At 43.7% G+C, this 23,261-nt stretch overlaps 2 protein-coding genes and 1 long non-coding RNA gene across 3 annotated transcripts; 1 reads left to right on the top strand and 2 right to left on the bottom strand.

Annotated features, from left to right (window-relative positions):
- The first annotated feature begins 2,758 nt into the window (after window positions 1-2,758).
- Window positions 2,759-5,844, top strand: LOC129532843 (uncharacterized). The gene is made up of 3 exons (XR_008678765.2): window positions 2,759-2,922; window positions 3,035-3,120; window positions 5,634-5,844. It is a non-coding gene; the product is annotated as an uncharacterized lncRNA (long non-coding RNA).
- An 8,348-nt stretch (window positions 5,845-14,192) lies between these two features.
- On the bottom strand, window positions 14,193-15,490 carry LOC129532829 (double homeobox protein 4-like protein 4). Its single transcript, XM_055384059.2, has one exon. It carries the CDS (start codon window positions 15,488-15,490, stop codon window positions 14,222-14,224), a length of 1,269 nt encoding a protein of 422 aa, XP_055240034.2. The 3' UTR covers window positions 14,193-14,221.
- A 1,714-nt stretch (window positions 15,491-17,204) lies between these two features.
- On the bottom strand, window positions 17,205-20,247 carry LOC134758387 (protein FRG2-like-1). The gene is made up of 4 exons (XM_063705693.1): window positions 19,881-20,247; window positions 19,543-19,620; window positions 19,236-19,313; window positions 17,205-18,918 (listed from the first exon to the last, which is right to left on the bottom strand). Exons 1-4 carry the CDS (start codon window positions 20,056-20,058, stop codon window positions 18,413-18,415), a joined length of 840 nt encoding a protein of 279 aa, XP_063561763.1. The 5' UTR covers window positions 20,059-20,247; the 3' UTR covers window positions 17,205-18,412.
- Between the last annotated feature and the right edge of the window lie 3,014 nt (window positions 20,248-23,261).

Below are 23,261 nucleotides of genomic sequence, written 5' to 3'. Positions count from 1 at the left end.
TATACCAAAATATTTCATGTACCCCATAAATGTATATACCTGCTATGTACCCAAAAAAATTAAATTTAAAAACAATACATTGTTATCCACTGTAGTCACCATATTGCACACTAGATCTGTTGAATTCATTCCTCCTGTACAATGCAATTTTGTACCCTTTGACCAACATCTACCCAATCCTCCTGGTAACCCTCATTCTACTCTGTACTTGTATGTGTTCAGCCTTCTTAGACCTCCACATACAAGTGAGATTATGCAGTATTTGGCTTTCTGTGCCTGGATTATTTTACTCAGTATAATGTCCTCCCAGTTCATTCATGTTGTCAACAAATGATACTTTTTTTATTTTTTAAGGTTGTATACTATTCTACTGTGTATGTGTACCACATTTTCTTCATCCACTCATGTGTCGATGGATACTTAAGTTAATTCCACATCTTGGCTGTTGTGAATAATGCTACAATAAATATGGGAGTACAGATAACTCATTGACACACTGATTTGATATCTTTTTAATATATGCCCAGAAATAGCCTTACTGGATCATATGGTAGTTCTATTTTTAGAGAATCATTTATACTGTCTTTTACAATGGCCAAAATAATTTACATTCTCAACAATTACAAGGTTTTCCTTTTCTCCACATCCTCTCCAACACTTGGTATCTTCTGCCTTTTCTGTAACAGCCATTCTAACGGATGTGAAATAGCATTTTATTGTAGTTTTAATATGCATTTCTCTGATAATCAGTGATAATTAGCATTTTTATATATCTGTTGGCCATTTGTATGTCTTCTTTTGAGAAATGTCTATTTAGATCCTTTGTCAATTTTTCATTAGGGTTACTTGTTTTCTTATTATTGAATTGTTTGAGTTCCTAAGATATTTTGGACATTAGCCTCTTATCAAATGTATAGTTTGCAGATAATTTCTCCCATTTTGTAGGTTATCACTTCACTCTGTTGACTTTCTTTTGCTGTGCAGAAGCTTTTTAGGTTGATGCTATTCCATTTGTGTTTTGTTGCTTTTCTTGCCTGTGCTTTAGAGTCATATCATAAAATATTATTGCCCAGACCAATGTCTTGGAGTTATTCCCCTGTTTTCTTCTAGGAGTTCTATAGCGCTAGGTCTTACATTTAAGTCTAACTTACTTTGAGTTTATATTTTTATATGGTATGAAATAAGGGCCTAATGTCAATCTTGTGGACATTCAGTTTTCTCAACACCATTTTTTGAAGAGACTGTTCTTTCCCCATGTGTGTTCCTGGCACCTTTGTTGAAAGTCAATTGACTATAATATGTAGATTTATTTATGGGCTCTTTATTCTGTGTAATTGGTCTATGTGTCTGCGTTTTTGCCAGCACCATGGTGTTTCAATTGCTATAGCTATGTAGTATAATTTGAAGTCAGGTAATGTGATATCTCCTGCCTTGCTTTTTTTGATCAAGATTATTTTGGCTTTTCAGAGTTTTTTGTGGTTCCATACAGATTTGAGAGTTGTTTTTCTATTTCTGTGGGAAAATGTCACAGGAATTTTGATAGAGATTGCATTCAATATGTACATCACTTTGGATAGTATGGACATTTCAAATATATTACTTTTTCCAATCCATGAACATGAGATATCTTTCCATTTATTTGTGGCTTCTTCAATTGCTTTCATCAATATTTTGTAGTTTTCAGTGTAAAGATCATTCACCTCTCTGTTTAAATTTACATCTAAGTATTTTATTTTTTGTTGCTGTTATAAATAGGATTGTTTTCTTGATTTCTTTTTTTGTATAGTTTGTTGTTGATGTGTAGAAATGCTACTGAATTTTGTATGTTCACATTGTATCCTGCAACTTTACTAAATTCATTTATGAATTCTAAATTTTTTGGCAGAGTTATTGGTGTTTTCTATATATAAGATCATGTCAACTGCAAACAGAAACAATTTAACTTCTTCCTTTCCAATTTTCATGCCTTTTATTTCTTTCTTTTGCCTAATTGCTCTGGCTAGGACATCCAGTACTATATTGAATAGAAGTTCTGAGAGTGGGCACCCTTGCATGAAGTTTTCCACAACATCTCTTATCTTTTTATTAGCTATATATTAATACGGATGTTTCTTTTTCATCAGGAGTTTGAAAAATATGTCTTTTCTCTATATTGTTCTTAATCAGTCTTCCTAGAAGTATTTCAATTTCAAAAAGTAGCAACAACTGTGGGAGTTCAGTCAGGCTGGTGGGAAAAATTTTAAAGATAGTTATAAGAAATCGACACAAACCTTCATGGAAGGCTGGGGGTGTTGCATAGCTTCAGTAATAGATCTGAATGAAGGCAGCCTAATCCTTCCTTGAGTAAATAGCTTAAAGTAGGTGCAAAGGAACGTAAGGGAGTTTATCTAAATAACTTGTTTACTCATGTGGTCCTGAAGCCAACCTTTGATCATTCACAGGCAGGATGGCTCTCTCTCGGGGGAGGGTGACCAGGTTAATTACCCTCTATTTGTGTTGACTAAAAGCCCCTGTCATTTAATGTTTTTTCAATAAATGCTGGCAGGGCTAGCTAGTCAGGGCTCGTGGCTGCCAGAACTCTTTCTGTGCACGGCCCAGCCCCCTAGCGGCTCTTTCACTGAATAATTGGTGTCTGAGCACATTATTCATCCCTCGTGCAGCTGGGGTCTGCAGGACAGACCCCCACAAACAACAATTTGCAAAAGCAAACTTCCCTGTTTTTTTTTTTCCCAAGATGATAAATTAGAGGCTTTTAGTGTGCCTCGGCCACTTCGAAATAGCAAGAGAGTGCACAAAGGTCAACTCTGTGAGCTCTAAGTCAAGAAGGAAAACGGGAATCCACCAGAATCATGAGGGACATCCTAGATCCCAAGAAGGAGAATGTGGGCAAACAGTCAACATGACAGCAACCAGCTTAAAAAAGTGAGTGAAGTCCTAGCATGTGAGAGAGGCAGAGAGCCTCCCTCTGTAACTGACATTTTCACTGTGAATCTGAGCAACCCCAGCCAAGTTGTTGCATTTTGTTTCTCCCAAGGCCTGGAGTCAACATGGGGAGAGGCTTGGAGATGCTGTGAAGCAAAGACACTGGGAACAGCTGCAGACATTTTCCCAGACCAGGAAGTAAGAGCAAGATGCCATTTTCAATCTGGATGCATGCAAAGTCAGCTTTTTTTTTTTCTTTTTGTGACCCAGCAGAATGCCTGCACAGGCATTTTAGTCTCAGGCCAAAGATTGGAACAACTGCTTTGGGGCTTGGTAGGGACCTTCACAGCCATATTGTGGAAAACACCTCAGCAGTATGTGCTGGAATTGTGCTTTCCCCCATCGCAGCCTCGGGGCAACAGAAAAGCTGCTACAGCTGTAATTTCTCCTGGGTGATGAAACTTGCAGCCAGGGCCAGCTTGGAGACCTACAACCAGTCTGCAGGTGTCATTGCTGGGTGCCCCAGCCTGTTCCCCTGAGAATGTGATACAGCAGGGCTTTCTCTGCTTCACCCCCAGGCAGAAATTCAGGCATTGGAGCACCTGTCTACCTGGACCAGCATACTGAGCTACCCCACCACTTATAAACATAGGTTGTGGTGCAGTGGGGCCCTCTCCAGTCTATGGCCAGGCAGATTTCCAGGTATGTGGAGTACCCACTTGACTGGATCAGCAGCCTGAGCTTCCCCAACCTTCCTGTGCTGAGATTATAGTGCAGTGGGGCCCTCTCATCTCCACACATAGGCAGACCTCCAAGCAATTAGAGCATCTGCTCCTATGGAGAACTTAAATTTACAAGAAAAAAAACCCCATCAAAAATCGGCCAAAGGACATGAACAGACACTTCTCAAAAGAAGACATGTATGTGGCCAACAAACATATGAAAAAAAGCTCAAATCACTGATCATTAGAGAAATGCAACTCAAAACCACAATGAGATACTATCTCACGCCAGTCTTAATGGTGATTATTAAAAACTCCAGAAACAACAGTTGCTGGTAAGGCTGTGGAGAAATAGGAATGCTTTTACACTGTTTGTGGGAATGTAAATTAGTTCATTCACTGTGGAAGACAGTGTGAAAATTCCTCAAAGATCTAGAACCAGAAATGCCATTTGACCCAGCAATCCCTTTACTGGGTATATGCCCAAAGGAATATAAATCATTCTATTATAAAGATACATGTACAGGGCTGGGTGCAGTGGCTCACACCTGTAATCCCAGCACTTTGGGAGGCCAAGGCGGGTGGATCACCTGAGGACAGGAGTTTGAGACCAGCCTAGCCAACATGGGGAAACTCCATCTCTACTGAAAATACAAAAACTAGCCAGGTATAGTGGTGCACACCTGTAATACCAGCTACTTTGGAGGCTGAGGCAGGAGAATCGCTGGAACCCAGGAGGCAGAGGTTAAAGTGAGCCAAGATCATACCATTGCACTCCATCCTGGGCAACAAGAGCAAAACTCCATCTCAAAAAATATATATACATACATATATATACACAGATATATACATATATACATATATTATATATGTAAATGTATATATATGTGTATATATATACACAGATATATACACATATATATACATATATATAACTACATATATATACACACACACATACATATACATGCACACATGTTTATTGCAGCACTATTTACGATAGAAAATACATGGAATCAACTCAAATGCCCATCAATGATATATTGGATAAAGAAAATGTGATATATATTCACCATGGAATACTATGCAGCCGTTAAAATAAATGAGATCATGTTCTTTGCAGGGACATGGATGAAGCTGGAAGCCACCATCCTCAGCAAACTAACACAGGAACAGAAAACCAAACACCACATGTTCTCAGTCGTAAGAGGGAGTTGAACAATGAGAGCAAACACATGGATACATGGAGGGGAACAACACACACCAGGGCCTCTCAGGGGGACAGGGGGTAGGAGACCATCAGGACAAACACGTGGATACATGGAGGGGAACAACACACACCAGGGCCTCTCAGGGGGACAGGGGTAGGAGACCATCAGGACAAATAGCTAATGCATGCAGGGCCTCATACCTAGGTGATGGGTTGATGGGTGCAGCAAACCACCATGGCACACGTTTACCTAGTATCAAACCTACACTTTCTGCACGTGTATCCCAGAACATAAAATAAAATTTAAAAAATATATACACTGATTCATGATCTCCTTCCTCTCCTTCTGAAACACTCCTTGAAATTTTTTAGCGTTTCCCCCTCTGTCTTCCATGTCTCCTAACTACATGTTTCTTATTTTCCATGTCTTTATTCCTGTGTTCATTTTGGATAGCCCCTTCTGACCTATATTACAGTTTACTAGTTCACTCTTCAACTGCTTCTAACATACTAATATTCTGTTAAAACCACTCATTTGGGTTTAAATTTCAATTATGTTATTTTCTATGGACATTCTATTTGTTTTCTTGTAATCTTCTTGGCCATTCTCCAGAGTTTCCTGTTCCATGATGATATTTTTAATTTTTTTTTTCACTTTAAACATACTAAGTATAGTTATTTTATTTTCTGTATCTGATACTTTCAATAACTGCAGTCTTTGCTAGTCTTTTTTCTGTGCTCTTGCTCATAGTTTTTTTTTGTTTGTTTTTCATGATTAGAAAAACAGAGAGAGAAGAAGGAGAGCAAAGGGAGGAGGAGGAGGAGAAAAGAAGAAAGCAGAGAAGAAGGGACAGAGAGAAAAAGGAAGTTGGTTCTAACGTTTCTCTAACAACTGGCTTCAGTGAAACACTCCCACCTTGTGGATTTTTAGGTTATTGAAATTAACCAGTCTTCTGGGTGCAGCACACCAACATGGCACATGTATACCTATGTAACAAACCTGCACTTTGTGCACATGTACCCTAAAACTTAAAGTATAATAAAATATAAAATAAAAAGCTACACAAATTTAAAAAAAAAGAAATCAACCTAATTCCTAGATTACCACCTCTTGATTCAAATGCTTTAAATCTAGGCTTTTCATCTGAGTCTTTCTTTTTAGTTATTCTGTTTATCTTCAAAACACTCCTGCTTTGAATTATTCAAAATCTACCTCCCTCCCTCTGTTTGACTACCATCAATTTTTTTGCTCATTCCTAATGCATTAATCTATTAGCTGTGAATATCCAAAAACCCTCATTTCACTGAATCTTTGACAGACCCCTTTGCATCCTCTTGTTCTTCTAATTATTTCCTCAGAAACTTTATGTTCTCTTTTCTTTACAAGCATGTCATAGTTTATATATAATGTGTGTATTGTTTTTATATATACCTATATATAGCCTCTTTTTAAAAGCACTGTACACCATGCTTTGAAATATATTCTAAAATCAGGTAGCATGAAAATGGAAACATAACATACTAAAACCTATGGGATGCAACAAAAGCAGTTATAAGAGGGACATTTATAGCCCTACATCAAATAAATAAATGCCTACATCAAAAAAGAAAAAAAAGATCTCAAATAAGCAACCTAATATGCCTAAAGGAGCGAGAAAATTAGAGAACAATACAAGCCCAAAGACAGCAGAAGGGAACAAATAACAAAGATCAGAGCAGAAATAATATAATAGAAACTGAAAATTTCAATAAAAATAAGAATTGTTTTTTGAAAAGATAGACAAAATTAACAAATTCTTACGTAGACTAAGAAAAAAGAAAACAAACTCAGAAGTGAAAGAAGAGACATTACAACTGATACCACAGAAGTTAAAAAATCATAACATACTACTATAAACAATTATTCACCAGCAAATTAGATAACCTAGAAGAAATTGATAAACTCGTACCAAAACTGAATCATGAAGAATTCAAAATTTAGAACAAATCGTGAATAAGGAAATTAAATCACCAATGAAAGGTCTCTCATAAAAGAGAGACCCAGGGTTGAATGGCTTGCTGGCTGAATTCTCACAAACACTTAGATAAACTAACACCAAACTAACACCAATCCTTCTCAAACTCTTCCAAAAGAATGAAGAAGAGGAATACTTCCAAATCCATTTTTCAAAACCAGCATTACCCTGATACCAAACCCAGAGAAGGACACTATAATAAAAATAAATTTCAGACCAATACTCCTGATGAACTTAGATGGAAAAACCCTCAGCCAAATATTAGCAAATATTATTTTTAAAAAAACACAGCAAAAAAATTCACCATGCTTAAGTGGGATTCATCCCTGGGAAGCTTATTAGTCTTATTTGATTCGTGTAATCAGAAAATTTCTGTGTCTAGTGAAGAGAAATGAGAGCAATGGAGACTCATAGCACCTCAACAAATTTCCAGGCTTGAGCCAGTTAATAAATACGAGTCCTTCAAATACAAAAAAGACTGTGAAAGAAAATAGAACAGATCAATGAAACTAAGAATTCGTTCTTTGAAAAGATAAACAAAACTGACAAACCATTAGCTAGACTAGAAAAATGAGAGAATACTCAAAGCAATAAAATCAGAAATGAAGGAGGAAATATCGCAACTAATACCACAGAAATACAGAGGATCGTGAGGCCACTATAAACAATTACAAGCCAACAAATTGGATAACCTAGAAAAAGCAGATAAATTTCTAGAAAAATGCAACTTACCTAGAGAAAGTCAAGAAGAAAGATAAAATCTGAACAGAACAATACTGAGTATGGAGAGTATATCAATAATAAAACATCTCCTATCAAAGAACATCCCAGGACCAGAAAACTTCATTGCTGAATTCTAACATTTTAAAAAATAATAATACAATCCTTCTGAAATTCTTCCAAAAACTTGAAGGAGAAAGAGTATTTCCAAACTCATTTTAAAAGATCGGCATTATTGTTTTTTTTTTAAAGTGATGTTCCCCTTCCTGTGTCCAAGTGTTCTCATTGTTCAATTCCCACCCATGAGTGAGAACATGCGGTGTTTGGTTTTTTGTCCTTGTGATAGTTTGCTGAGAATGATGGTTTCCAGCTTCATCCATGTCCCTACAAAGGACATGAACTCATCATTTTTATGGCTGCATAGTATTCCATGGTGTATATGTGCCACATTTTCTTAATCCAGTCTATCATTGTTGGACATTTGGGTTGGTTCCAAGTCTTTGCTATTGTGAGTAGTGCCACAGTAAACATACGTGTGCATGTGTCTTTATAGCAGCATGATTTATAGTCCTTTGGGTATATACCCAGTAATGGGATGGCTGGGTCAAATGGTATTTCTAGTTCTAGATCCCTGAGGAATCGCCACACTGTCTTCCACAATGGTTGAACTAGTTTACAGTCCCACCAACAGTGTAAAAGTGTTCCTATTTCTCCACATCCTCTCCAGCACCTGTTGTTTCCTGACTTTTTAATGATTGCCATTCTAACTGGTGTGAGATGGTATCTCATTGTGGTTTTGATTTGCATTTCTCTGATGGCCAGTGATGATGAGCATTTTTTCATGTGTCTGTTGGCTGCATAAATGTCTTCTTTTGAGAAGTGTCTGTTCATATCCTTTGGCCACTTTTTGATGGGGTTGTTTGTTTTTTTCTTGTAAACTTGTTTGGGTTCATTGTAGATTCCGGATATTAGCACTGGGGCCTGTTGTGGGGTGGGGGGAGGGGGGAGGGATAGCATTAGGAGATATACCTAATGTTAAATGATAAGTTAATGGGTGCAGCACACCAGCATGGCACATGTATACATATGTAACTAACCTGCACGTTGTGCACATGTACCCTAAAACTTAAAGTATAATTAAAAAAAACAAAAACAAAAAAATAAAAATAAAAATAAAAAGGCAAACAAGGACACTATAAGAAAAGTATGGGCCAACCAATATCCCTGATGAACACAGATACAAAAGTCCTCAAAAAAAAAGTGCTAGCAAACAGAATTTAACCACACATTAGGAGAACATTTACCATGATAAAGTGGATTTATCCTCCAGATGGTTCAGCAAACACAAATCAACCACATTAACAGAATGAAGGATAAAAAAATAGCTATCTCTATATATGCAGAAAAAGCATTTGACTAAATTCAAAATCCTCTCATGACAAAACCTCTCAACAAATTCGGCGTAGAAGGCATGTACCTTAACACAAAACAGGACATATACAACAAGCTCACAGCTCACATCATACCCAACAACGAAAAAGTGAAATCTTTTCTGCTAAGATCAAGAATAAGACAAGGATATTTATTCTCACTACTTCTTTTCAACCTATTTCTGGAAGTCCTAGCCAGAGCAATTAAATCAAATAAAGAAATAAAAGATATTCAAATTGAAAAGGAAGAAGTAAAATTGTCTCTGTTTGATGACATATTATATATAGGAAACCCTAAAAACTCCACCAAAAAGCTATTAGACATGATCAATGAATTCAATAAAATTGCAGAATTCAAAATCAATGTACAAAACTCAGTAGTTTCTTTACACTGACAACAAACTATATGACAAAAAGAAAGAAATCAATCTCATTCATGGTAGCATCAAAAAAACCGTATTTTTTTTGTTTAGGAGCACATTTATGATTGTACTTAGGAGTACATTTAACCAAGGAGGTGAAAGATCTGTATTCTGAACACTATAAAACATTGATGAAAAAATTGTAGATGACACAAACACATGGAAAGATATTTTATGTTCATGGGTAGGAAGAATTAATATTCTTAAAATGTCCTTACTGCCCAAAGTGATTTATAGGTTTAATGCAATATTTATCAAAATTTCAATGTCATTCTTCACAGAAATAGAAAAAACAATTTGAAAATGTACGTGGAACCACAAAGGACCCTGAATAACTAAAGGACTCTTGAGCAATAAGAACAAAGCTGAAGGCCTCACAATCTGACTTCAAAACGTATTATAGGAAAAGAACAAAAGAAGGAAGAAGAGGGTAGAGGAGAAGTGCAGCAAGGGTGGAGGGAGGTGCCCGCGCTGGATCGGAGGAGCAGGAGGAGTATGGAGGGAAGACTCCTGGGTGGCATGGAGCTCTTCCACCTCTAGGCACTGCCTAGCCGCGTGTCAGCCAGGGCTGAACCCCCACAGGATAAGGAAGCCTGTGTGTGTACCAACAATCAAAGCTGCATCTGTGACACAACAGGACACTGCTATGGGCAGTCTCAGTGTTGTAACTACTACTATGAACATTGGTGGTTCTGGCTGGCGTGGACCATCACCATCATCCTGAGCTGCTGCTGTGTCTGCCACCACAGCCCAGCCAGCCCTCAAGTCCAGCAGTAGCAACATGAAATCAACCTGACTGCCTATCCAGAAGCCCACAATTACTCAGTGCTACCATTTTGTTTCATCAAACTATTTATTACCTTCTTATGAGGAAGTGGTGAACTAACCTCCACCTGTTTCCCTCCCTGTCTGTCCATTGTGGATGAGCTCTGAGCCCTGTTTTCCTGTGAAGATTCTTTGAATTGTGGCCATTCTATTCACATGAACTCTCACATCTGGAGCACAGATGGCCCTCTCAAGGTAATTTATTGTATGCATTGACTGTTTACCAAACAAATGTCTCAATATGTACTCAGGTATATTCAGCAGCATTGTCGACTGCAGTCCCCTGTGCTTGCCAGAAGATACTGTATTCAAAGTAGAGGTTTCACAGTGATGAGTAATCACTGCAATTTTCCCATTGCTCCATGGACTCTCGGAGGCCGGTGTTCTGTTCCCTGTAAATAGAGATGTACTCTGAACCTTTCTGCTTCCCTCAGCTGTTCCTAGTCCTTGGTATCAGCCCCTGGAGATGTCCACAACCACTTAGGACAAAAGGCAAAAGTGGAATTTCAGACAAAACTTTGATAGGATCTTCAGTGATAAACTTGGACTAGCTGTGGCCCAGGTATCAGCACTCCCAAGAATTGCCAGGAGGAAGCTTTGGCAGACACCGCAGGTATGGCAAGGCCTATCTCCCTCTGCTGAATCCAACAGGGGCAAGCAAGCTGGCATGTGGCTTGAGGTGACCCGAATATGTCAGCACCCCTCAGATGTCTTTCTTTGCACTTTTTAAAAAAATCTCAGAATTTGCTGGCAACATGGCCAAATAGGAACAGCTCCAGTCTGCAGCTCCCAGTGAGATCAATGCAGAATGCAGGTGATTTCTGCATTTCCAACTGAGGTACCTGGTTCATCTCACTGGGACTGGTTGGAGAGTGGGTGCAGCCCACGGAGGGTGAGCCAAAGCAGAATGGGGCGTCGCCTCACCCGGGAAGTGCAAGGGGTTGGGGGAATTCCCTCCCCTAGCCAAGGGAAGCCCCGAGGGACTGTACCATGAGGAACCGTGCACTCAACCCAGAAACTATGCTTTTCTCACGGTCTTCACAATCCACAGACCAGGAGATTCCCTCCAGTGCCTCTGCCACCAAGGCCCTAGGTTTCAAGCACAAAACTAGGCAGTTGTTTGGGCAGACACCGAGCTAGCTGCAGGAGTTTTTTTTTTTTTCATGCCGCAGTGGCAACTGGAATGCCAACAAGACAGAACCATTCTCTCTCCTGGAAAGGGGGCTGAAGCCAGGGAGCCAAGTGGTCTGGCTTGGCGGGTCCCACCCCTACAGAGCCCAGAAGCTAAGATCCACTGGCTTGACATTCTTGCACAGCAGTCTAAGGTTGACCTAGGACACTCGAGCTTGGTGGGGGGAGGGGCTTCCACATTGCCAAGGCTTGAGTAGGCAGTTTTACCCCCACAGTGTAAACAAAGCCACCAGAAAGTTTGAACTGGGTGGAGCCCACCACAACTCAACAAGGCCACAGCAGCCAGACTGCCTCTCTAGATTTCTCCTCTCTGGGCAAGGCATCTCTGAAAAAAGGGCAGCAGCCCCAGTCAGAGACCTATAGATAAAACCCCCATCTCCCTGGAACAGAGCACCTAGGGGAAAGGGTGGCTGTGGGCACAGCTTCAGCAGACTTTGAGCATCCTTGAAAAGCCTGATGGCTCTGAAGAGAGCAGCATATCTCCCAGCACAGCATTCGAGCTCTGATAAGGGTCAGACTGCCTCCTCAAGTGGGTCCCTGACCCCCGTGTATCCTGACTGGGAGACACCTCCCAGTAGGTGCCAATGGGCACCTCATACAGGAGAGCTCTGGCTGGCATCTGGTGGGTGCTCCTCTGGAACAAAACTTCCAGAGGAAGAAACAGGCAGCAATCTTTGCTGTTCTCCAGCCTCCGCTGGTGATACCCAGGCAAACAGGGTCTAGAGTAGACCTAGGGCAAACCCCAACAGACCTGCAGCAGAGGGGCCTGACTGTTAGAAGGAAAACTAACAAACAAAAAGGAACAGCATCAACATCAACAAAAAGGACATCCACTCAGTGACCCCATCAGAAGGTCACCAACATCAGAAACCACAGGTAGATAAATCCACAAAGATGGAGAGAAACCAGAGCAAAAAGGTTGAAAATTCCAAAAACCAGAATGCCTCTTCTTCTCCAAAGGATCACAACTCCTCACCAGCAAGGGAACAAAAGAAAACTGGATGGAGAATGAGTTTGACAAATTGAGAGAAGTAGGTTTCAGAAGGTAGGTAATAACAAACTCCTCCAAGCTAAAGGAGCATGTCCTAACCCAATGTAAGGAAGCTAAGGACCTGGAAAAAAGGCTAGACCAATTGCTAACTGGAATAACCAGTTTAGAGAAGAACATAAATGACCTGATGGAGCTGAAAAACACGCCATGAGAACTTCATGCAGCATGCACAAGGATCGAGCACTGATTCAATCAAGCAGAAGAAAAGATATCAGAGATTGAACATCAACTTAATGAAATAAATAAAGAAGACAAGATTAGAGAAAAAGGAATGAAAAGAAATGAACAAAGCCTCCAAGAAATATGGGACTATGTGAAACGACCAAATCTACGTTTGATTGCTGTACCTGAAAGTGATGGGGAGAATGGAACCAAGTTAGAAAACACTCTTCAGGATATTATCCAGGAGAACTTCCCTAACCTAGCAAGGCAGGCCAATATTCAAATTCGGAAATACGGAGAATATCACAAAGACACTCCTCAAGAAAAGCAACCCCAAGACACACAGTCGTCAGATTGAGCAAGGTTGAAATGAAGGAAAAAATCTTAAGGGCAGCCAGAGAGAAAGGTCAGGTTACCCACAAAGGGAAGCCCATCAGACTAACAGCAGATCTACCAGCAGAAACTCTACAAGGCAGAAGAGAATGGGGGCCAATATTCAACATTCTTAAAGAAAAGAATTTTCCACCCAGGATTTCATATCCAGCCAAACTAAGCTTCATAAGTAAAGGAGAAATAAAATCCTTTACAGAAAAGCAAATGCTGACAGATTTTTTCACCACCAGGCCTGCCTTAAAGGAGCTCCTGAAGGAAGCACTAAACATGGAAAGGAACAACTGGTATCAGCCACTGCAAAAACATACCAAATTGTAAAGACCATTGACACTATGAAGAAACTGCATTAACTAACAGCAAAATAACCAGCTAACATCGTAATGACAGGATCAAATTCACACATAACAATATCAGCCTTAAATGTAAATGGGCTAAAAGCTCCAATTAAAAAACACAGACTGGCAAATTGGCTAAAGAGTCAAGACCCATCAGTGTTCCGTATTCAGGAGACCCATCTCACGTGCAAAGACACAAATAGACTCAAAATAAAGGGATGGAGGAATACTTACCAAGCAAATGGAAGGCAAAAAAAAGCAGGGGTTGCAACCCCAGCTGGCAGCTGGGAGGCTGCAGGGGCCCGGGCGGGCGGGCGACGGTGGCGCGGAGGCGCAGAGGAGGCGAGCCGCCGGAGCGGTGTCAGGCCTGGACGCTGCGCGGGCCCGGTGTTTCGCGGGACGGGGGTCTCCACCCAGCCCAGGGGACGACGCATTTTCCGGGGGTGGGGGGTGGGGGTGGGGAGGGGGCGGTCAGGCGGCGGGGTGGGGTGGTGGAAAGGCATGAGAGCTCTGCCCGGGCTGCCCGCTCCCACAGCCCAGGCGGCTGCCCGCAAACCCGCGCGTGCGCAGTAGGCGGCCCACCTGCTGGTACCTGGGCCGGCTCTGGGATCCCCGGGATGCCCAGGAAAGAATGGCAGTTCTCCGCTGTGTGGAGTCTCTCACCGGGCCTAGACCTAGAAGGCAGGAATCCCAGGCCGGTCAGCCCGGTGGAGGCGGCGGGGCGAAGACACGCCCCTCCGTAGCCAGCCAGGTGTTCCCCGCGAAAGAGAGAGAGGCCACCGCCCTCGCCCCGAACCACCCGACCCCGTCCCAACCCCGCGTCCTAAAGCTCCTCCAGCAGAAGCCGGTATTCTTCCTCGCTGAGGGGTGCTTCCAGCGAGGCGGCCTCTTCCGAGGCCTCCAGCTCCCCCGGGGCCTCCGTTTCTAGGAAAGGTTGCGCCTGCTGCAGAAACTCCGGGCTCGCCAGGAGCTCATCCAGCAGCAGGCCGCAGGGGAGTGCAGACGAGCGCCCCGGCTCCTGGAGCGCCTGGGAGGGCGCCGGGATGCCTTGCATCTGCCCCTGCCGCGCGGAGGCCTCCGGGGGCGCGGGCTGGGGAGGTGGAGCTGCCCCGGCTTGGGGTTCCCACGCCGCCCCGGCGACCTGGGGACCCCGGCCCCAGCCCCACCACGGGCTCCCCTGGGACGTGGGTGGCGCAAGCACACCTTGGCCCTGCGGCCCCGCTTGAGCGGGCCCAGGCTGTCCCACCGCGCAAGGGCCCGGCAGGCCGTCGCGCTGCGGGTCCCGGTCCTCCCGGCTTTTGCCCGGGTGCGGAGGCCACCGAGGAGCCTGAGGGTGGGAGAGCGCCCCTTCCGGAGGAGCCGGGGCGGCGTAGGCAAAATCCCCGCGCGCCGGGGCAGGTTGGGAGATCCCCTCCGCCGGCGCGGCCCGGCTGGGCTGCAGCACGGGGGCGGCCCTCGCCGCCTGGCTCACGGAGGCCCCCTGTGGGAGAGCCCCAGGCGCGCAGGGCACGTGGGGTGCGGGAAGCCCCGTTCCCCACGCGCCGGTGTGGGCGAAGGCGACCCACGAGGGAGCAGGGTGACACCCGCCGGGGGCCGCGTTGCACAGGCCGCCTGCCTGCGCGGGCGCCCTGCCACCCTGTCCCGGGTGCCTGGCCCTTCGATTCTGAAACCAGATCTGAATCCTGGACTCCGGGAGGCCCGTCTCTCTGGCCAGCTCTTCCCGGGCGGCGATGCCTGGAAAGCGATCCTTCTCAAAGGCTCGGAGGAGCAGGGCGGTCTGGGATCCGGTGACGGCGGTCCGCTTTCGCCGGCCTTCTGGCGGGCCGCGTCTCCCGGGCCAGGGCCGAGATTCCCGCCGGTGCTGCCTCAGCTGGCGCGACCTCTCATTCTGAAACCAAATCTGGACCCTGGGCTCCGGAATGCCGATGGCCTGGGCCAGCCGTTCTCTGGTGGCGATGCCCGGGTACGGGTTCCGCTCAAAGCAGGCTCGCAGGGCCTTGCTTTGGCTCGGGGTCCAAACGAGTCTCCGTCGCCGTCCTCGTCCCCGGGCTTCCGCGGGGAGGGTGCTGTCCGAAGGTGTCGGGAGGGCCATCGCGGTGAGTCCCGGCCGGAATGTCACGGACGGACGCGGGCAGAGAGAGGCCGGCGGGCTCCCGTGCACCTCAGCCGGCCTGTGCACTGCGGCAGGTGCAGCCAGGAGGCCCTTAGAAAGACCTACCACCTCCACCGCGTTATGAACATGCATGAGCTCGAGACCGAAGGTCCCAGGGTAGCCCGTCCTCCGAAGCCAAAAACCACAGTGACCAGGGCCTTGTGGGGTGGGTGGGTTTAGGTCCGGATTGGAGGGGAAAGAGGGCCTTCGGGGACTGGCTCTCTGAGGTTCTCCAGTAATTCTATGGAAACTGGAAGCCGCTGTCTTGACTCAGTTTTCAGGCAGAAACCACCGTGAAGCGTGGAGTGTGGAACTGAACTTCCATGAGAGTCTTGAGTTTTCCAGGCCCTCTCCGGGAAGGCGGCAATGCCTGTGGGTGTCGCCGTTGCCGTGATAGTCTCACGCACGCAGGTGTGTGGATCTCGTTCATTTTCATGTAGAAAACGAGAGCGAAACTACAGAGAAAAGAAACGTCGGGTGCATCACGGCCTGACGACGGATTGCTGTTTCCTGCAACAAGGGGATTCTCCACTGTGGCCGGTTTGGAAACTGGAAAGGAGAGCGAAGTTACGATGCTGCTTTTCCACGCTTCGCTGGAGGTTTCTGTGTCCCTGCAGAGCTCGGGAAACAGTCAACATGGTCACGCTTTCGGGGGCGGGAGACACGTGAGCAACAGGCCCCCTTGCAGAGGGCGAAGGAACGTGGGACCCGGAATCATGGTTCACTCGGCCTGAGTGTGACTCCCGTGTGAATGGGAGTATCTGCCTCGCGCTCTGTTGCAGGCTCAACGTGGGGCTATGTCATCTGTGAACCATGTGGATGAAAAACGGACAATCACCCGAGTCTCGGCTCATTGCTCTCTGGGCAATTCTCTCATTCCTTGGGAGGCGGAATTCGTCTGAATTGTTCCGGGATGAAGTGACCCGGGCTGGCGATCCGGAGGGCTGGTGAGCTGGTGAGCGCGCCGCCGGCCGACGTGGCTGTCGGCCGAGCACTCAGCCTGCACTGGGCACCCAACATTTTCCCGGAGTGCGAGGTCCTGCTGGTCCTGGAGACAGAAGACCGCTTTTCTCTCTGCTTTCCTCTCTCTGTCTCTTGCTCCCTTTCTCCCTCTGTCCTTCCCTTCCTCCCTCCTTCCTCCCTACCTCCCTTCCTCCCCTTCCCCACATTCTCCTTTCCAGTGTCCCTCTGTCCATCTGTCCTTTTCTCTCTCCATTCCTCCCTTTCTCTCTCTGTTCCTCTCCCCATCTCTATTTTTCAACATTACATGATCCCATTGTGTGTATCTGTGTGTTAACATTTTTTAGCAATAAAATTCATTTTCATTAAGATATGTACATTGTTACTTAGACACATTATTTATGTATGTGCATTTGTTTAATAGACATAATTTATTTCAGCGTTATTCTACAGCATAGTGTAAGCATAACTCATAAGCAGTGTCAACCCAAAAATTGTGTGACTCGCGTTACTGTGATTCTTTTATACTGCAGTGGTCGAGAATAAAATCTCTGTATCTCCAATTTATATCTGTGTATTACCATTGAATTGGCCCCATTTCCTGTAGTGATAGAACACTATTCCCGGACTATGACAAGAGCTGTGGGCTGTGGGGAGGTCAGGGATAGGATGACACGGAAGTGACAATAAGACATTCTCTTTTTCACATCTTTATTAAATTCAAATTCCATATGAAAGAAATTTAAAATTCCAAACAACATTGTTTATTTCATTACATAAAATGAAAATTATAAAGCAACCAAACAAGTAATTAATACACTTAGATAATGAAATAGTGTATGATCTCAGTACAAAATACAAGTAGAATATATGTCAAATATAACAAAATACACTGTATTGTAGTACGTGATGAAATCTCCATATCCTGCAATATAGTACAATCAATTGAAATGTATGAAATATAATAAAATATAAATTTAGGATGTTTAAAATGAAATGAAACATGAGGCAGGTCAATAAATAAGTACAATCATTTACCATTTAATATATCTTGACTTAAATTTTATGTAGAAATATTAAAAGTAAACAGCTTGCATAGTAATTTTACTATAATTATATCAAACTAAAAATATATAGACATTTTCCCACAGGGAGTGCTATTAATGGTTTGTGGATATTAGTACTCCATGGGTTCAGGCTGGAAGAGTGAGACCTACAACCTTTTCTGGATTAAAAGAGAAGCAATTTCTTGGTAAGGCGGTTCATGCCTGTAATCCCAGCACGTTGGGAGGCCGAGGCTGGCGGATCACCTGAGTTTGAGGCCAACCTGGCCAAAGTGACAAAACTCTGTCTCTACTAACAATACAAGAAAAAAAAAATTAGCCAGGCATAGCAGTACATGCCTGTAGTCCCAGCTACTTGGGAGGCTGAGGCATGAGAATTGTTTGAACCCAGGAAGCAGAGATTGCAGTGAGCTAAGATTGTGCCACTGCACTCCAGCCTGGGTAACATAGCAAGACTACCTCAAAAAACAAAAACAAAAAAGGAGCACATAATTTTATATTTACTTTTCTACAATCTAAAATATGCAAATTCACGATTACATTCTAATGCTTTTCTGATTATATAGAAACGCACGACTGTCATCAGACATCCAAAAGGCATCAAATGTCTAACACGAAATATAAAATTTGACTATAGTCTTAGTGGTCTGCAAAATTCAGGGCTCGCCATTCTGAGTATACCACTCAAGTTTCTTTCCTATGACTTCTTCAGGTTCTGTCATTTATTAACACAGTGTGTCTAAAATTGTCACTGCTGGTCATCTGGAAGAATCTGAGAAGACGCAGATCCTTGTTCTCATTCCCAGAGCTGCATCTCTGCTGAATAGGGTCGGGGTGCTCACAGCTTAGCCTCATCTGATCCACTGACAGTCTCAGTTATCTCCTGCCCAGGGAAAGGATGGGCTTCTCTATCCAGGGCTGAATCCCTAGGACCAGGCAATGTGGCTGGGACAAGCCAGCTCTCAGCAGGGAAGACATAAGCTGCCTGGGTGGCCATGGAATACAAGGTCTGCACCTGGGCACACAGAGGCCCCCGGAGCCGAGTGAGCAGTGTCAGCTGCTCACAGGTCAGTGGAGAATGGATCTGCTGTGCCCACACCTGGGTTAGGTCTTGATAAACAGCCTCTGACATAGCTCGCACAGAGGTCACCAAGCTTTTTCGAATTGACGGTGTTTGGACTCCCAGGGCCCGAGACCTATGTTGCTTGCTGCGCCCAGTGCAAGCTCTGGAACGTCCCCTATGGTGGGCATCACAGGTCTCCTGGATTTCACTGTTGTGCACAGCAGTGGAGGATCTTGATTTTTTATTCAACGACAAGCTGCACTCCTTTTCTGGACAGTTCCCTGCAAAGAAAGCATGTGAGAGACTCACCAGAGCAGTCCCCACAGACCCTGATTTCCAGAACCCCCTGTACACCCAGGTGAACCCCACTTGTCTCTCCCACTCCTTCCTGACCATCTCAGCACTGGAATGAAGTGAGGCTGAACCCCTTGTGAGTCCCCAAATATTCTCAGAGTGCTAAGATCTCAAAAATTTACTTGTCAATAAGTAACTCCCTTTCCGCTCAAGCCTCGTATAAAAGTTTCCGGATTATTTGCCTTTTGGGGCAAACCAAAAACAAAAAAACCACCACCAACAACAACAAACACCAAGATTCTACCTGCTGTGTCTTGGCAGCTGTCCTTGGAACTGATTTTTCTTTTCCTGCAGTTTTCCCGATATGAGCTGGACTCTGGTTCTGTGAACACAATGAGAGTTTGAGAAAGTGCCTCCAACTGAACACCCTGAAATTCCTAGTCCATCCTGGACACACAGGAGCTGAGGTTACCACCAAACCCCAGCTCTCTTCTGTTCTCCAGTGTCCAGGATCTGTATGGCCCTGGCTGCCAAGGAGCTCCCAGTTTCCTTGCCAGGGGAGCCTGTGTTGCTTCCCTGTCCCTTCTCACCTTGAAAGAGTCAAATCTTACCTGATCCAGCAGTGCTGTTCCCGGCCTTGAGCTTGGTTTCCTTAGAATTCTCCTTGTTTGGATTGGGCTCCGATCCTGCTGCAAAAGAAAGTATAGATGACTCACCTCTCCCTAGGCAGAGTCCCATAGTCTATCTCTGATGCACTTTTGCGAATCAGTCTTTCATGTGAAGCTCTTCTGCCAGTGTCACGAGTGAACACGTTTCTCAAGTCCCCTGAGGGCACTAAGCCATTTCCCATCCCCAAATCTCAAAATAAAACCCTGCTAAAGACACATAGCTCAGTATCCCTGATTCCAACCCTCCTTCCAGCCTCCGTAGGAGCAGCCCAAGGCCTTACCTTGCCTTTGTATGTGCTTCTCACTGGAATGGGAGAAGGCGGTCTTGCCTTTTTCTTTGAATGGTTTCTTCTCATCTGAGCCCTTTTCTGAAAAGGAGATCTGTTGGAAAGGGGGCTGGTCAGTGGAGCACTGGATGGAGGAGCAGTGGAGATCGGGGTCTTCATTTCCCTTTCCCATGTTGAAGCTCAAGTGAAAGGTGCGCTCTCTCTCACGTCCAAAGGCAGAGTGTGGGTTAGTCTGTGAGACCTGCCTTTTATACGTCCCTCGGCTGGGCGTGGCTTACTCTTATTGGCTGAAGAGTTTTCTCATTCCTGCTGCTTCTTAGAGCCTCAATCAGAAGTTTCTTGCTGTAGTTCTACTGGGGACCTAGACACAGTTAAAGGGAGACATTTTCAGGATCCTGTCATGGTGTCCAGAAAACAAAGAATCGGGAGCACAGGGACCGGAAAATCGGGGAACCACTTCTTCCTATTTCTGTCCCAGTTCCTACCTGGAAGGATTTATGATCCTGTTCACCTTTCAAGATGCACAATTAAACATGCCTATATTGTCATATGTTATATATTTTGCACAGAAAGAGAATTTATTATACATAGTGTTAACATTGTATGCATAGATATTATAATTTCTTAAATGTTTGGAAACAACACATGTCAAATTATGGTTGATTGTATTAGATTCACACATATATGATGAAATAAACATGCAGAGAAAAAAATAAATACCAAATGAAATGGCCCTTCCTACCTTAAAAATGGGGAAGATAATTAGATCAAATGCAATAAAATTGAATTGATTAGGTTGAGCCAGTGCTAACCTAATTAAGCCCCCGATTCCTGAGGTAGCAAAAAGTCTCGGTGGAAAAACTTTCCCCCATTCTCACCCTTCCTCAGTCATCCTGGGAGCGCCATTGTGTTCTGTGGACTTTATTCAGCCTCCCTAGTAAAAATGGACTTGGCCTCAAACAGGTAACCCAACTGATCACAAGAAAAACAGCCTAGATTCTGAACATCAGCTCCTGTCTTCACACCGTGGACACCACCTGAATCCCGTCAAAGCCCAGATTGTTTCTCAACATCCACCAGCAAGACGTATTCCAGGGCAGCCTCTCAAAACTGCCTCAGTGAGACGGGACAAGGTGTGGTGGAGCTCCAGGTTCAGAATAGCTGCCTCATCCCTTCCTACTGCGGCGGAGTCTGTCTCTGCTGCTCAGAGCCCTCCAACTAGCCTGGTCTATGTCCAAGCAAGTGTCCCCTAAAAGGACCTTCTTGTCTCCCCCTCTGCTGAGGAAAGCATGCAGGAATGAGACCTTCTATGTTAAGGAGTACTCAGCCTCCAGTCCCAAATGACTTGATTGACTGAACTGATTCCTTGAGGAGGAGAAAGACACAGGGAGGAGACTGTGTTGGGTGAGTCTGTGTTTTCCCAGCTGTGCTGCCTGTGCAGATAGTGGAACGAAAAAAGAATTAGTGGTAGACAGACATTGCCTAGTGAAATTGTCTGAATGTAAATGGAACTTATCATAATATGATAACATTATATATTATGATATAAAATTTATTTGACATCTAAATAAATTTTGATATATTATGAAATAATATATAAAATTTGGTCCGGTAATTTTATAAATTTTGTAACAACATTAACATATAAACTCAATAGAAAGCTAGGAAAATTGTCTGCTCTTGTGTAAATGACTGCTTTTTGGATAACTCTGTAAAAGCTGTGAAGAGGGGTCTGCTACTTACGTGATAGTAAGTACTTGATAAGACATCGACTTCCACATCTTTGCTGTTTTTAACCAGTGCCCTCTCAAGATATGAGAATATTTTACTCTAAGAAAGTGTTTTCATAGATATCGTAATAGGAATTTTGTTAATTTTAGTTAATAAATTATTATAACATTTAGTGATTATTAATAATTTATGTCATTGTTAAAATATATTCCTACAGACAACATATTACCCATGTGTTTTGATTTGTCCTTTAATCTCAGGTAAATTTTTTAAATTTTTATTTATTAAATTCTATTTATTTTAGACAAAAGAGACCTTGTAACTGCCATATGATGTACTTTCTTAGAAAGAGAAATTCTCAGGCAAAACTCAGGCCTGGCCGGTCATGGTGGCTTATGCCTGTAATCCCAGCACTTTACGAGGCCAAGGTGGGTGGATCACCTTAGGTCAGGAGTTCAAGGCTAGCCTAGCCAACATAAGGAAACCCCATATGCACTAAAAATACAAAAAAAAAAAAATTAGCTGAATGTGGTGGCTCACGCCTGTAATCCCAGCTAGTTGGGAGGCAGAAGGATTGCTTGAACCCGGGAGGCAGAAGTTTTGGTGAGCCGAGATCACACCACTGCACTCCAGCTGGGAGACAGAGCAAAACTCCGTCTCAAAAAAAGAAAAAACTCAGGCTTATTTTTATCAAAATCTAGATTTTAAATAACATTTCTAGGTGTCCTCTTTCAATAAAAATCCAAACCAAAACAAACAAAAAATTTCTAGGTAATTCATATGAATATTAATAACTGTTAAATTGGGTACTTTTATTTTTAAGAGAGGGATTGTTTATATGGATGTTTGATGTGTCAAACATGTACAGTTAAAATTGTAACCTTTTTTTGACAGAGCCTCACTCTGTCCCTCTGGAAGGAGTGCAGTGGTGCAATCACAGCTCACTGCAGCCTTGACCTCCCAGACTCCAGTGATCCTCCCAAGTCAGCCTCCCAAATAGCTGTGACTACAAGTGTGCACCACTATGCCCAACTAACTTTTAAAAAATTGTTGTAGAGATGAGGTCTCACTCTCTCGCCCCAGTGAGGCCTTGTTACGTTGCCTAGGCTGGTCTCAAACTCCTGAGCTCTGGCTTCCAAAGTGATGAGGTTACGAATGTGAGCCACCATGCCCAGCCAAAATTAGACCTTTCAATGAGTGCACATCTTACCTCAAAAAAAAAAAAAAGAAAAGAAACTTATTAAAAGATAAATTCTGAGTTAAAAATGGGTTCACATTAATGATTTTTAATTTGGTATTCTATTGTTAAAAGAGGGATTGCTTATATGGGTGTGTTTATGTGTAAAAAGCTAGTTAAGGTCGAACCTTTATTTTTTTTTTGAGACAGAGTCTCACTCTGTCACCCAAGCTGATGTGCAGTGGCACAATCACAACTCACTGTAGCCTCAAACTCGTAGAATCAAGGGATCCTGCTATGTCAACATCCCAAGTAGCTGGAACTACAGGCGTGCACCACCGCACCTGATTAATTAAAAAAAAAATTAATAAAGATGTGGTCTCACTATGCTGCCCAGGCTGCTCTCAAACTCCTGACCTCAAATGATCCTCCTGCCTTGTCATTCCAAAGTGATGGGATTACACAGG

Source organism: Gorilla gorilla, chromosome 3 (genome assembly GCF_029281585.2).
Source record: "Gorilla gorilla gorilla isolate KB3781 chromosome 3, NHGRI_mGorGor1-v2.1_pri, whole genome shotgun sequence".
NCBI lineage: Eukaryota > Metazoa > Chordata > Mammalia > Primates > Hominidae > Gorilla > Gorilla gorilla.
Note: the sequence above shows the minus strand (reverse complement) of the source record. Positions and strands in the feature narration are given on the sequence as shown.